The following is a 15,231-nucleotide window of genomic DNA, read 5'->3' as shown; positions in this document are numbered from 1 at the left end:
GGGTGTTATGGGGAGGTAGTGGTAGGCACTCTGTCGCCCATGTGGTGACACAGTGATGACCGATGTATAAGCTGTTGGGCTTTGCTGGAGTGCTGGGTTTCCAGCAGTTCCCCAAAGACCTAATGGGCCTTCTTTAAGTGGGAGGGCCCAGATCGTGGAACCCCCTACTTTATGAGTCCTGGTTGGACTTGTCTTTAATGGGTCTTCAGTGTTTTGTTAAACAAGCATTGGGGGTTAATATATGTTCCCCCATGCTACTCACAGGAATTCTGTTTTAACCCGATCTTGAGTTTTAGTGGTATTTTATTTATTTCCCAATTATCTTGTGACTGAGCTGCCCGGCACAGTGCCTAATGGCAGGGTAAAAAAACAAATTTGCAAATAAATAAACGAGAAACTTCTGTTTTGACATGGTGAATATGTAATGGCTCTGCCTGTAATGCTAAGCCATAGAATCAGCAAGCAAGCGTGCAGGTACACAAGACAAAAATTGCGGCTGCTTTGCTGCTGCTGCTGCTGCTGCTGCTACGGTACTCGAGATTAAACCATAGTTTGACTTAGTTGTGTCCGAACTCAGGCTAATGGTTTGCCTTGTTCCAAAGAGACCATAAGCTGTAACCATGGTTTTTGTGTGTGTTTTACTGCTTTTTTTTTTTAATTGTGCACATATATATATATATATATATATATAACCCACTTTAAATACTTTTTGTGTCTGCAATACTTTTAGAACGAACATACTACTTTGTTTTCAGTCAGTGTATGTCCCACTGTTGCCTGCTGAAATCCTGCAATTTTTACACCACAAATGTTCTGGTTAATTTTTTTGTCCTGTTTTTGTGGGACTGCCCCTCCAGATGGCAATAATGTAGAATCAGTCAATGTCACAGAACAACTAATAATCCAGAATTATTTGCGGAAGCTCCAGAATAAATGTACCACTCAGTGGCAGAGCTTCATGTTCTGGCACTGGGGGGGGGGGCAGAAAGCAGGCAGGGGCAGGGCTGGTGCGCGTCCCGGGGGCATGGCACACCGCCTGTGGGAGCGAGCCGCGATGGCACCCCACCGGGATCGTGCTGCCGGGGGTGGTGCGCTCCCCCCGCACTCCTCTTCCTCTGCCAGTGGTACCACTATGTTGCAGAATCTTGCAAGCAAAAACAAAACCACTAGTATGGAGGGCCCCGTTTTAAAATCATGATGGTGATGATGATGATGATGATTTGCAGGCTTCCTACAGGTATCTGGTGGGCCACTGTGAGAACCAGGTCTATTCTTGGCATTAGTAGGGAGTGGGTGGCACTGTGGTCTAAACCACTGAGCTTCTTACGCTTGCCAATCAGAAGGTCGGCTGTTTGAGTCCGTGCTCCTGCCAACCTGGCAGTTTGAAAGCATACTAGCACGAGTAGATAAATAGGTACTGCTGCGGTGGGAAAGTAAACGGTGTTTCCCTGCGCTCTGGCACTCATCAGTGTCCCGTTGCACCAGTAGCACTTTAGTCATGCTGACCACATGACCTGGAAAGCTGTCTGTGGACAAACGCCAGCTCCCTCAGCCTGAAGCCAGATGAGGTCAGGTTTGACTGGACTTAACCGTCCAGGGGTCCTAAACCTTTACCTAGATAGTAAATTTTCCTAGGTTTACTCAGTGTACTAGCCAAAACTTGATCATCAAAGGGCAATAAGCATGCACTTGGGAACTGACCAGCCCAGATTCAAATTCGTAAGACACACTTTATTAAAAACAATGCCTTGGCAGTGCATGAAACTGAAAGCAGACTGAAAACATGTTCGTGGATGTCTTTTCACAATAACTTGCAATTTCTATTTTCGAAGAGGCACAAAGGTACGTTTTGGAGGGATGGGGAGAAAGTGTTAAAATTAAAAATTAAATGCACCAGTAAAGCTAGTATCAATCAAGAGAAAGAAATCGGAGGTTCGTCTAGTCTCGCTCCTTTTAACATCCTCCATCATGGCCAACGTCTTTCATGGGTGGATGCCATTTCCTGCTTCACAGAAAAGCCAAACAATACCTTTGCAACCCTCCCCTCAAACTAACTGATCCAGCAGTTTGCAGCTGCGAATGCAAATGCAGCCAAGCGAATGCAGAAGCCGCTTCTCTCCTCCCCACGACAGCAAGGGATGAAAAGCATATACGCATTAGCTCTCTCTCTGTATGTCTGGCTGGCAGAGAACAGGGCGTGGGCAGCAGCAGCAGCAGCTCATCTGCAAGACTGCGGATATTCTCTCTCTCTCTCTCCTTCCTGCTGCACCAGGATGCAACTGAAACCAGCCCTGCAGCAACCCTTTGAAGGGTACAGCCGGAAATAAAACTGGCTCCCTTGTAGCATTTTTTATTTTATTAAAAAACCCAGCCCCCGAAGGACAGGGATTTGGATGCATCCGTGCAAAGGAGAGAAAGAGAAGCCCCGCCCCGCCGCCGCCGCTTCCTTATTGGCACTGCAGCCCGAAGGACGGCAACGGCGGCGGCGGCGCCCAGCCCGCTCCCTGGCTAGCGCGCCCTGCCTTCCTAGTCGCGGCGAGCCCGCCGAGGCCGCAGCCCGCTGCCGGTTGGCTCCTCCACTGCGCCACTTTGCATGTTGCCGCTCCGCTCGCTCCCCATTGCACGGCGGCTGGGCGGTATTTGCATGCGGCCGACGCCTGCGGCCAATCAGGGCCCCGCAGCCGGCCGGCCCCTCTCGTCTGTGGAGGACAGGGCGTGGCGCGGCGCGCAGGCGCGGCAGGCCCTTCCTTGTGCTCGGGCTTTGATTGCTGCCGGAGAGGGCTTTTCTCTCTCTCTCTCTCTCTCTCTCTCTCTCTCTCTCTCTCCCTCTCCCCCCCCCCCCGCCTCCTCCTCCTCCTCCTCGAGACTGGGCTGGGTTTGGAGCAGAGGGAAGAAAAGGCGTCGCACGGGGGGATCGCGGCTCCTTTCTCATCCTTGCGAATTTTTTTTTGGGGTGGGCGGGTGTGCAAACGACACCGCTGCTTTTCAAATATATATATATGCTGCATCTGTACTTTTAAATATTATTTCTTGCAAGGAAGACAAGCGCAGCACTGTTTACGTGCCCGTTTCAAAAATACGAATAACACTTGCAATTTTTAAAGCAAACAAGCGCTTTTTTTTGGTGCACGAACAGAATCTGCAGAAAGTAGGGGTTTTATTTATTACTATTTTTTTTAAAGAAAGGTTGCGTGGGACTTTGTTTCCCCGAGATGTCTTACCAAGGGAAGAAAAACATTCCACGCATCACGGTGAGTTGCAGGCTGTGGCGACGAGGGTGGCGCGTGGGAGGGCGATGTGGATCAAGCCCTTTGTGTGTGCATTAAGGGGGGAGAGGCAGAGAGGCTTTTGCAAGCAGCGCGCTCAAAAAAGCCTTTGATGCAGCCGTCGAGATATCTAATGATAATAATAATGAACGTGATGGGGAGGGAAGGAGGGGAAACCTGGTGCAAGCGGGGGAACAATGGTTGCCTTGATGTTGCGTAGCGGATGCAAACGTGAAGAGCTCCCCCCCCCCCCCCGCGCTCTGTTATTTGTGGCCGCCAGAAAGATGCTTTTATTTTGCCATCCCTGGATAGTCACAAGCCTATTGCAGATTTTTCAGTGTACATGCCTGAAATAATAAAACTGGACACAGAAAGGGCAAGAGAGAGAGAGAGAGAGTTGTCCTGTGACTGCACGTTGTTTCATAAGCCCATGATGAATAGCTGCCCTTAGCGGTCTTGAAGATCTGTTTTGTTCTTCCTTCAAAATACAGTTTTACACATTCATCCTGCTTTGTTGGATGGTGGTGGAGAAATGGGGTCCGATGGGGTGACCCTCTTGGCAGCGAGGGTGGGCAGTTGGGTGGTCGACCTGAAGGTGCAGCCTCTGGTCGTGGTTGTGGCAGGCGAGCCAGTGGGTGTATTTTAAAAATTATAATGTCTTTTTAATTTTACTATTTGAAGCGAAGATTGAGAAGAACGTGGTTGCGATGTTGGGAGCTTTGGCAAGTCTGCCCCACCCGCTGCCTTTTTGGGTGCTGGTGAAGGGAATGGTTGAGTTGGTGGGCTTGGCTGGTGTCTTAAATTTCTCTTCTCCACCCTCCCTTTCCTGATCTCCCCCCAATTTCGCCCTCTTTATTCATACAAAGGAGGCAAATGGGAGCGGGTAGGGGCAAGGATGGAAGACAAACCCAGGTCTTTTCCCTCCCACCCCACCCCTTGCAGGAAGTAATGGCGGTGATGGCTTGGGTGATTTGAGCAGAAAGGGGCTGGCCGCTTGGCTGTTCATCCTTGCTGTCCCTCCCCAGCAAGGAAAAATTGGGAGTGGGCAAGGAAGTGAATAAATGGTTGGTACAGGAGCCCCTCGCCCTCTGCAGCATGCTTCCATTCTCCCGTCCACCCACCTTTCCCCATCTTTATCCAAGATGAAATAGGAGTCATTTCTCTTCTGGAAGGATTTCTCCCCACTTTGTCAGTCAGAATCTCCCCATGTTCATTCCTGCAGGGAATCTGAAGGGGGGCGGGCAGAAGAGAACAGTTACATAATAAAGTCCTAGTGTTCGTTATTGCAGGACCTGATTGCCATGCATGGATTTCTAGATGCAGGGGCACAAAACATGTACACAGCACAGTTGGATGCGATTGCAGTATATATATTAGTAGGAGATGTAGCTCACTTCTTAAATTAATACTATAATGTGCTCTAAGAAGCAAGAGGCTTAATTTCCTTCTCTTTCCTGTTACTTAAGTGACAACTAGACATGACTGGGACACATCTCATCATGCCAAACCGTTTTTCTTTGAGTATTAAAGCTGAGAGTTGTGAAGAAATTTTTAAGAATCCGAACAAAATGTTGGGTTGGACAGCAGTCTCTCCCTCCCTCTCTCTTTACGTAACGTGGCTCGTGTCAAAGAATCTTTTCAGTGAATTGGTATTTTCTCACCGACTCCTAAAATCTAAAGCCTTTAAAAAAAATACGTTGTAGCGACATTAAGGTTATACTCTAGCATGAGGCTGCTAACAATTCAGGCCTTCAGCTGTGTGGTACACTTGTTTTTTTCTGCAATGACAGCAGTGATCTAAGATAAACGGGTGAAATGTATAAAGAGTCCGATCTAGTTTGTTTCAGTGTGTAAACCTAGAATAACTGCAGGGTTAATGGAGTGACAACAATGGAAAAGCACCGACCACGTGACTCTGCACAGAAGTGGATTTTGCCAGGAGCGACACTCCTGCATCCAACAGTTAATAGAAGGGTGGAATTATTAGGCCTGGATGGGGTTTGAAATTCATTTTGACTAGTGTCCTTCAACCTTCCAACTCTGTGATTCATTTTGTAACTCTTAACTTGCAATATGGGTACTGATTTTATGTATTTATTTTTATCTTGTTCTTCCACATTCTTTCTCTGCTCTTTCTCCTGTCTTTTATACTCCTCTTAACAAAATGTAGTTGTGGCACTTGGTGCAATCTACTTAATCTAAAATCATGACTCAGTTATCGGTTGCAACTCTCTGGTTGAAAGCCAGTGACCCAACCCCTTGAAACAAGACAAGTTTCAGTTAACCCAATCCTTTAGAAACTAGGGTCACATCCACAGTATACATTTACAGACCTCACAGAGCTACAGTTCCTGGCACTTTTAACAAATGACAGTTCCCAGGATTCTCCATCCCTGTTAAGCTGGTATAAGAGTTCTTTAAATGTATGGTATGGATGTGACTTAGCTCACGTATTCCACACTGTAGAGGATCATAGGACTTCTTCAGAAGTGTGCGTGCACACGAGAGCTCATACCAATAACAAACTTAGTTGGTCTCTAAGGTGCTACTGGAAGGAATAATTGCTTGATTTATCCTGAAGAAGAGCAGATTTAGCTCAAACACCTGAAGGGCTTTCACGTAGAAGAGGCCAATGGCGTCTTTGCTGCCCCAGAAGGTAGGACAAACAAGATCATATGGGCCTATATGACATGAGATTTCAGTTTAACATTTTGGAGGAAAGGTAAATCATTTATGGGGTGGGGAGCGGACTGTCCCTCCCAGAAGGCCTTCAAGCAGAAACTGGGCAATTTGCTATGCTCTAAGTTTGGATTTCCTGTTAATGGCCTACTAGGCCCTCTTCTCCAAATGCCAAAGAAGGCTCCCTCCAATTCCTATGATTCTCAGTCAGAAGAACATAAGAAGAGTCAATCTTGGTGAGTTTCATAGGCACCTGTTTGTGGGTCAGTGTGCCTTAGAAAACCAGATCTAGATTATTCAGGGAAGTGAACCATATCATGCTGCTTAGCAGTGATGACAGGTCTTTTTTGGCAAATGTGTTGGGAATCCAAGTTTAATGTATAAGAGGTTGCCACCAACGAAACATTTCAGATGTCTACTTTGACTTGTGGACGCATTTTGCGAGCACTTCCAAAAGTCTGGGTACCGTTTTTTTGTGCCTGGGTGACACTCAAGGATTACTAAAATGTATGTGCTTTGAAACCACGAAGTATATGTTAAGGATAGACGATATGTTAAGGAATTTAACAATGAAGAGTAGAGTGTTTTGAAAACTGAAGTATGGTACCAATATTTTTATTGTAAACACCAGATTAAGCATGAATTAAGAATTTCTGCTAAAAATGTGATATTAACAATGTGTCACTTATGTGAAATGTGTATCAATTCATGCTTATCAAATTAATAAATAAAAAGTGTTGCCAGCCCCCCCCCCCTCGGTGGCGACTAGACATTCTGTTTTGGCGCCCACAACCCAGGTACCAGAAGCCATTTGGCTCCTAGCTTTTCTACCCCAGTTTCTAACACTGCTTACAGAGCACGTTACAGTGCAAAGTCGAAGATGCATTCAAATGTGTGTGTCTGAGGCCGTATCTGCACTGTGATAGGGGCTGAGGTGATGCTTGAATATGTGTTCCCTACCCCCCTGACAAAGCTACAGTTCTGAGAGTGGTTTAACAATCCCTCTTCCCAGGTAACTGGGAATTGTAGCTCTGTGTGGGGAATAGGGCTCTCCTAACAACTCTCTTGGGACGCGGGTGGCGCTGTGGGTAAAACCTCAGCGCCTAGGACTTGCCGATCGTCAGGTCGGCGGTTCGAATCCCCGCGGCGGGGTGCGCTCCCGTTGCTCGGTCCCAGCGCCTGCCAACCTAGCAGTTCGAAAGCACCCCCGGGTGCAAGTAGAAAAATAGGGACCGCTTACCAGCGGGAAGGTAAACGGCGTTCCATGTGCTGCGCTGGCTCGCCAGATGCAGCTTGTCACGCTGGCCATGTGACCCGGAAGTGTCTGCGGACAGCGCTGGCCGCCGGCCTATAGAGTGAGATGAGCGCACAACCCTAGAGTCTGTCAAGACTGGCCCGTACGGGCAGGGGTACCTTTACCTTTAACAACTCTCAACACCCTTAATAAACTACAGTTCTCAGGATTCTTGGGGGGAAACCATGATAGTTTAAAGTGGTGAGATACTGCCTTAAATGCAGATGGGGCCTGAATCTCTGCTGAAAAGAGACCTATGGCTTCTTGCATTTTGTGCCATGCATATTGCATTTTCCACCTGCTCCATAGACTGACAACCCATCTGCAGCAAGAGTGAGTAACCTGCGTCCCTCCAGATGATGCTCTGTGTTCTTGGCAAACACAGCCCACTGTCTACAGTGGTGGTCCCCAGATGTGGAACTCCCTCCCTGTGAATATTGCATGTGTCTCTAACACGAGTGTCTTTTCAGGGCCAGTTAAAGACTTGCTTCCGCCCCTCCCCCAGGCCTTTGGCACATTAGTGTTAATGATACCCACAAACTTCTGCCACTGGTATTTTTATGGTTTTAACAATGATTTCAGATTGTTTTGCTGTTGTGGAATGATGATTGAAGGTCAAGAGATAAGAAAAATGATTGGATAATTACATAAGATGGACAGTCACTAGTCATGTGACTCTTGACCACAAGATTGCCACTGTGCTGAGAGGATGGAGGAAGAGGTCCCAGTTTGATTGGAATAAGGCATGTGATTTCTTGCTCTTGTGACTGGTTGTGAAAACTTGCTCTAAAGTAGAGTAAGGTTTTTACAGCCTCTGGCATATCAATTTTTATGTTGTTGTTCCTAGCATAAAACCATAGGCTGGGAGATATGATTAGGCCAATGCCAAGGAATTGGGTTTACTCCTTGTAGTTGATCCTACCACTATGGCTACCGATTGCAGCAGATCCCACCTAAATATTCCCATTGGTTATCTTTTGGTTTTCGAGTGAGGGTAAACCTAGATCCTTGGAGACTCAGGCAGAAGTTGAGCAAATAATAAAATATTTATTTTACGGAACAAAATTGATAAAATACAGGATGTGTCAGCTGATAAAGGTCTTTCAGGAAACAGTTAACTTATTGATCATTATACTAAATCTAGTAGGTGTTACTGGCTTCTAAACAAGGTAGTAAACACACAGTTGCTTAATTCAGTTATTACTCCTCATTTAGATGTTACAGGTTTCTAGTAAAAGGTAAAGGTAAAGGTACCTCTGCCCGTACGGGCCAGTCGTGTCCGACTCTAGGGTTGCGTGCTCATCTCGCCCTAGAGGCTGTGAGCCGGCGCCGTCCGAAGACACTTCCGGGTCACGTGGCCAGCGTGACGAAGCTGCTCTGGCGAGCCAGCACCAGCGCAGCACATGGAAAAGCCGTTTACCTTCCCACTATAAAGCGGTACCTATTTATCTACTTGCACTAAGAGTGCTTTCGAACTGCTAGGTGGGCAGGAGCTGGGACCGAACAACGGGAGCTCGCCCCACTGCGGGGATTCGAACTGCCCACCATACGATCAGCAAGTCCTAGGCACTGAGGTTTTACCCACAGCGCCACCCGCGTCCCAACACAGGTTTCTAGACTAGATGGTAAATGCTCAGCTTATTTCCAGTTATTTCGCTTCAGTTTTTAACTTAGTTGTTGTGTAGCTGTTACAGCTTAATACATTGGTTCTTAAACAAGCTGGAACTTTCTGTCAGTTTCCAACCTTTTCTCAATCCCACTCCTGAGGTACTTCCAGCAGTATAATAGACTCAGTGGATCACTACACCCCTCTTAACTGGTTTGGGAGTCTTTTATTTCTAGATCTCTCTCCTCCTGACTGACACAGGACCCAAGGATACGGTATCCTCACAGCTTCTACTTCTCTAACTCAGCCCTCCAGTTAACTCCCATCTGAATACTCTCCCAAGATAGTATTTTTCTATCTAAGGTCAGAGGCTTCCTTCTCTGGCTACAGATAATTTCCTCAGAGTGGATGTTGCACGCATAGATCCGAACTCTCCTTCTCTTCCTCTTGCTCTCTCTTCAGCCTACCCTATCTGAACCCTCCCTCAGAAACAGCTCCTTTTATTTTCTCTCCCAAAGTGCTGGTCCATCTCCCTCTGACCAGCTGTCTTGGTAGCAATCTGAGAGATGCTCCAGCCTCTGGTGGAATTCCAAGGCACTGCATCACCAGACTGGTCTGGCTCAGCTGTCTGTCACACTCCTCTTCTAATATCTCTTGGAAGCATAGCTCATTGTAAGGCGGCCAGCTTCCATGGAGGCAGCTTATACTGTTTCTCTGTTAGGGATAGACAGTTTCTTTGGTAAGACTAAAGATTGGACATGGGGGGGGGGCGCGTCTAAGAACTGAAGAAGAGCCTGCTGGATCCAGCCAGGGGCCCATCTAGGCCAGCATCCTGCTCCCCCAGTGGCCAGCCAGGTGGCTATGGGAAGCCCACCATCAGGACGTGAACACAACAACACTCTCCCCTCTTGTGATTCCAGCAACTGGCATTGAGAGGCATGCTGCCTCCAACAGTGGAGCTAGAACATCTGCAAAAACCTTGCATTCTTTCAAAGCTGCAATCCCATGTGTGCTTCTTGGGCCTAAGCCTTGAAAACTGAGTGGAAAAACGTTTTATTTTATGTACTTATTCAACAAAATGTATATACCACTTTACTGTAAAAAGAAACAAAGCAAGCCTTTAAAACAATAGCACAACTTCCCAGTAAACATGCATAGGTTCGGATTATAATACAGTGGTGCCTCGCAAGACGAAATTAATCCGTTCCGCGAGTGTCTTCATCTAGCGGTTTTTTCGTCTTGCGAAGCAACCCTATTAGCGGCTTAGCGGATTAGTGCTATTAGCGGTTTAGCGGCTATTAAAGGCTTAGCGGCTTAGCTGCTAAAAGGCTATTAGCGGCTTAGCAGCTTAGAAAAAGGGGGGGGAGCGGAAAAAAAATCTCAAGACTCGCAAGACGAAAAGGGAAAGCAAGCCCATAGGGAAATTCGTCCTGTGAAGCAACTCAAAAACGGAAAACCCTTTCGTCTAGCGGGTTTTCCGTCTTGCGAGGCATTCGTCTTGCGGGGCACCACTGTAGTTGCTTGAACCTTGCAGATGAGCATATATTTTAACCAGCCTGCTTTGTGTTTCTGTTCGCTTCATCTCCTGTTGTGCAGCTATTAGTGTCTCAGCAAAGACAATCTGCATGGTTGCTTCTCTCTTCCTTTAAAAGCAGTTGAGTGTAGTCTCTTCATTTTTAAGATGCTGGGAGCAATTAATGGCCACAATGTTTGTTGCACATTAGTATGCTGTTTTATTTTTGGGATCCATTATTAGAGATGCTAAATCAAAGATACTGGATCACATTTTCCCAGCCTGGTGCTCACCAGTTGTTTTAGACTGCAGCTGCTATCATCCTTGATGGGGTTTTTAAATAATAATTTTTAAATTAGTTTTTAATTACAGTCCAATAATAGCCTCATTATAACAATACCAACTTATAATACAATTATTAATACCAACCATTCAAGTAGCAAATTATATAATTTAGTTAAAGTGCCCCCCCGTGTGCTAGATTTGGTGATTTCATAATTTTATTTATTTCTGCATTCCAAAATCTTATTTATTTCAAGTACATTCCAGTCATAATAATCCGTTATACAGCAACTGCAGTATTAATAACTTCCATTCCTGCTGACACATTAAATGATTTATAAAACTTTAAGTGAGGAACTCAAACTATATCCTTGTTCTTCCTGTGTGTGGCAGTTATTCTGTCCATGGTGTTTCGTCCTCTCCTTGTAAGATGTTATGTCTTTCTTTCCCCCAATTGTTGCTATTATCCATCATCTCATTGTTATTCCAGAAATTTCTTCATCGCTCCATCTCGTGCTTCATTGTTTTGCACCAAGAACTTTAACAACAGCTGCAAAAGTCGTTCTGTCCCAGTAAATAAACTGTTGCCACCATTTCCCCCCTCAGTCCAGGAAGAAGAGTGGTCTATCAGACTGCAGATGACTCAATAAAGAACCTTATCAGTTCCTTGGCAGCTCACAGACTCATTTCATCCTTCCTTCCAGCTGAAGATATATCTTCCCAATTAAATTAAATTCCAAGTCCTCTTAGCATTACTCTGTTCACTTCATAGATAATAAAGGATGGGGAAGAGTTAGCTCTAAGTTTCCATCGCAAACCTTTTGCAAAATAGAGCTTCCCTCCCAAAATAGAGAAACTGTAGGCTCCCCTTCCCCTCCCACTGTATTTTGCACCGAATGAAGTCTTATCTCAAATTCAAACCTTGAAGTCCTTGCAGTTGGTTTGTTCCGCAGTTTGTGATCTCCTCTCTCCCAGTACTTTATTCCAATGAAGCTCTAATTAACTGGAGAACCTCGGCTTCTTAATGGCGGCATTGGAGGGTTTTTGTTAGGCAAAGTGCTTTTACATTCAGCGCCTCCCTGCCCCCCACATTCCATGCAGGAGCGAGAGCCAGGTACCAAGAGGAACTGTGAGTGAAGCCAGTTCCCCCCATCCCTGGGGGGAATTTGCAAGAATGATTTACCCTCATTCATCCTTGTTTTTCCTTCGCCTACGATCTCCTGCTGTTGTGGGGCTGCCTCCATTAAGGCAGAGCAGAACCGGATGGTTGGCTGTGGTGACTGGTAGGGATGGGTGACATTGATAAAATGTCCAACATTGTTTGGAAGTCCACATCATGATAATGGTTTCATAATATTTGACATGGTGATTGATATATCGCAAATCACAATGTGTGTGTGTGCGCGCTACGCAGCTTGTACTGTCCCTGGCCATTGGGCATGCTAGCTGGGGCTGATAAGAGTTGGGAGTCCCAGCAAGGGTGGAGGAATTGCAAGTTTCGACAACCGGGCAGGGAAGGTGACCCATTTCTGCATGCACTGTTTGAAATTGTGGCCAAGTGATTGCCAGTCCTTGCAAACTCATTTATTTGGTTTCCATGATTGGGTTTCCCTGAGAAATTTGATTCCATTCACATTAAAAGGTGAATCTACCTAATTTGCACTTTCTGAAACAATGTGCACACTGAAACATAGTCATCCATCAAAATCGGCATTTTCCTACATTTTGCAATGCAATTCTCTAGCCCAGGAATGAGTACAAAAATGCATACACTGGGGGAAAGTGTACGTAAAAATGCATATTTTTTTGTGTGTGTGTAGAAAAGTGCATCCTATTATGGGAAATTGCTTTGCAAAAATGTCTATATTTGGCAAAATTGCATAAAAATGTGTCTGTCTAGCTAAAATAGCACTACAATGCTGATGAGTTTTCATGGATATTCTTTTTATTTAAAAAACTGTAAACTGACATGGAAATGAAAAAAGGAGACATTCAGGTGGAATCTACACACATATAAAAACAGTTCTGAAAATGCTTTTTAAAAGCGTTTTTAAAAACACATTGAATTTTCCATAAGGCTCACCAATGCCATCTAGTGTCACATTGCATATTGCACTTAAAACACATTTTAAACGGTTTATTTGCAGCTGTATGGCGCTGTGGGTTAAACCACAGAGCCTAGGACTTGCCGATCAGAAGGTCGGTGGTTCGAATCCCTGCGACGGGGTGAGCTCCCGTTGCTTGGTCCCTGCTCCTGCCAACCTAGCAGTTCGAAAGCATGTCAAAGTGCAAGTAGATAAATAGGTACCGCTCCGGCGGGAAGGTAAACGGCGTTTCCGTGAGTTGCTCTGATTTCGCCAGAAGCGACTTAGTCCTGCTGGCCACATGACCCGGAAACTGTACGCTGGCTCCCTCGGCCAATATAGCGAGATGAGCGCCGCAACCCCGGAGTCGGCCACGACTGGACCTAATGGTCAGGGGTCCCTTTACTTTACCTTTAGCTGAGTCCTCAGAAAAATCAAAACTGACAGGTTCCACCATTCCTACTCACACTTGAAATAGATGGGCGTGGCTTGAGTGAAATAGCCTCAAAAGACATAAGGGGAGGCCTGCGAACCGGTGGTTCACTGCCACAGATCTGGAGGGTTACATGCTCGCCATCTACAGTGGACAGGATGCAAATAAACATGTCTTCCTTAACACACTGGTTTCAGTGTGGCGTGTGCTGGCTTCAGTACTAGTGCAGGATAAACGCTTCTGTTTCTACTATTAAAACATTTTGATCTGGCTGAAATGTAGTCACTCTGGCTTTCAGCCTCCCTGTCCCTCCCTTCTCCTGCTTAACTTGTGACTGTAGATGTGTTTTCATTGGACTTTACAGTAGCTGCCTAAGAGGGGAGAAAATATCTCCTGAATTGAAACCTTTCAAGCACTGAGCTGAAAGGACTTGTTTGTGTTGGAAATCCCATGGCAACAGACTTTTGGTCAGTTCCCTTACTTGCCGTTGACTCAGTACAAACCCAAGTGAAGTAACCTCTATGGTGTCTTTAGGCAGCTAAGCTTGCAGCTAAATTAAAAATAAGGCTTTTTGGAAAGCCATTAATATGCCTCATCTAAAGCATGTTACTCTGCAGTAGCCAAATCTTGGAAAGACTTTAATTGGTGGTGGATGCTGCTTAATAAACAGATATACAAACTCTGTCTGTGTAACCTAATTTTTACTGCTTTTCAGTTGTCACATTGACGAAAGGTTCTGTGGTTCTGAAGCATCATTTCATCTTTCCAGTTGAAAGTCTTGTAGCTGACTTGTTTATATGAAGCAGCCTTTGAATAATTCAAAGAGAGATCCTACCGCAGCTTTTTAATCTGGCACTGTACACTTGTCTTCCCATAATTAAGTATTGTTTGATGTCTCTTTGTTTCAGAGTGATCGTCTTTTGATCAAGGGTGGTAAAATTGTTAACGATGACCAGTCTTTCTATGCAGACATTTACATGGAAGATGGCTTGATAAAGTAAGTACCCAGTAATATTTTTTTTGGAGTGGGGTTGCATATCAGAAATGTAAAATCTCATAAAAGAAATCGCAGAGGACAACTCAGCAAGGCTTTTGTGTTTTTGTTTTTAAAACCTTAGCTGGTGATCGTAGGGTCCGGGTAGGTTTATGTTGGGAGAGTCATTTGTTAGATATTGGGTTCTGAACCATATAATGCTTTAAAGGTCAAAACTGGCAGCTTTCTGGGGTTGTCTAAAAACTGGGCATAGGGTTCCATTCTCCTAAGAAGCTACCTAAGAACCACCTTGCCTCCTTGGAGAGCTCCCCAGTATCTGACTCTTGGTGTTCTAGCTGAGGTGGCCTCTCTCCCAACATTTCTTTCTTATTTGAGGACTCATTTCTTACTTTCTTTTATTTTTTTACCATATTCTTGAATGGTGACCCACCTTGGATTAAACTGTAGCCTGGTGGTAGGTCCCGATCCATCAGCTGAAGCTCTAGAGTAGCCTTCATTCAACCTTGAGTTGTTGGGATACAACCCCATTGTCCTCAGCCAGCATGTGCAAAGGTTAGGGGTAGTGGAGTCTGCAGTTCACTGGAGTCTGGGGACCAGGGGTTGGGGAAGGTTTCTTTAGGATCTTGGGCAGAGCGTTTCCCATCACTTGTTCCCAGAACTCCTTTAATTTGTCCTTCTCCAACCTGGTGCCAGAGAGTGTGGTTGTTCTGTCTGAGGCTGATGGGAATTGTTGTTCTCAACATATGTGGAGGCACCAAGTTGGAGGAAGGCTTCTTTAATTGGAGATGCTAGCAACTGCATCTGAAAGCCTTTGTGTGGAAAGCATTTGCTGTGCCACTCTGATCCCTTCTTACTGCTCTGAGTGTGCTTTTGGGTGTTTCCCCCTCTCCTAAGCATGTTTGGCTTCAGTGTCCACCTAATAATAATAATAGTAATAATAGTAATAGTAATAATAGTAATAGTAATAATAATAATAATAATAATAATAATAATAAAATATTTTTGTTCTCTAGTGTTATCTGCAAACTCATCCCCTAATCGACAGTAGCTTTGCCTACTTTAGTTTCTGAGCTATAGGTT

General features: G+C 45.4%; 2 protein-coding genes across 5 annotated transcripts in view; one reads left to right on the top strand and one right to left on the bottom strand.

Moving 5' to 3' along the window:
* Nucleotides 1–15,231, bottom strand: part of LOC308463824 (claudin-34-like) — a 312,859-nt gene that overhangs the window by 5,027 nt on the left and 292,601 nt on the right. The window lies entirely within an intron of this gene.
* The window catches only part of DPYSL2 (dihydropyrimidinase like 2), an 85,873-nt gene that overhangs the window by 27,261 nt on the left and 43,381 nt on the right, over nt 1–15,231 (top strand). For 2 of the 4 annotated variants that reach the window (XM_080982437.1, XM_080982438.1), the window contains exon 2: nt 14,066–14,154. In XM_080982437.1, coding sequence (XP_080838563.1) covers nt 14,066–14,154 — 89 coding nt within the window. Of the gene's footprint in view, nt 1–2,838; nt 3,252–14,065; nt 14,155–15,231 lie in introns of those variants that run through there. The other 2 variants (XM_080982439.1, XM_080982440.1) reach the window with 2 other exon arrangements.

This window comes from Podarcis pityusensis, assembly GCF_964106645.2.
Source record: "Podarcis pityusensis genome assembly, chromosome: 15".
Classification (NCBI taxonomy): domain Eukaryota; kingdom Metazoa; phylum Chordata; class Lepidosauria; order Squamata; family Lacertidae; genus Podarcis; species Podarcis pityusensis.
Note: the sequence above shows the minus strand (reverse complement) of the source record. Positions and strands in the feature narration are given on the sequence as shown.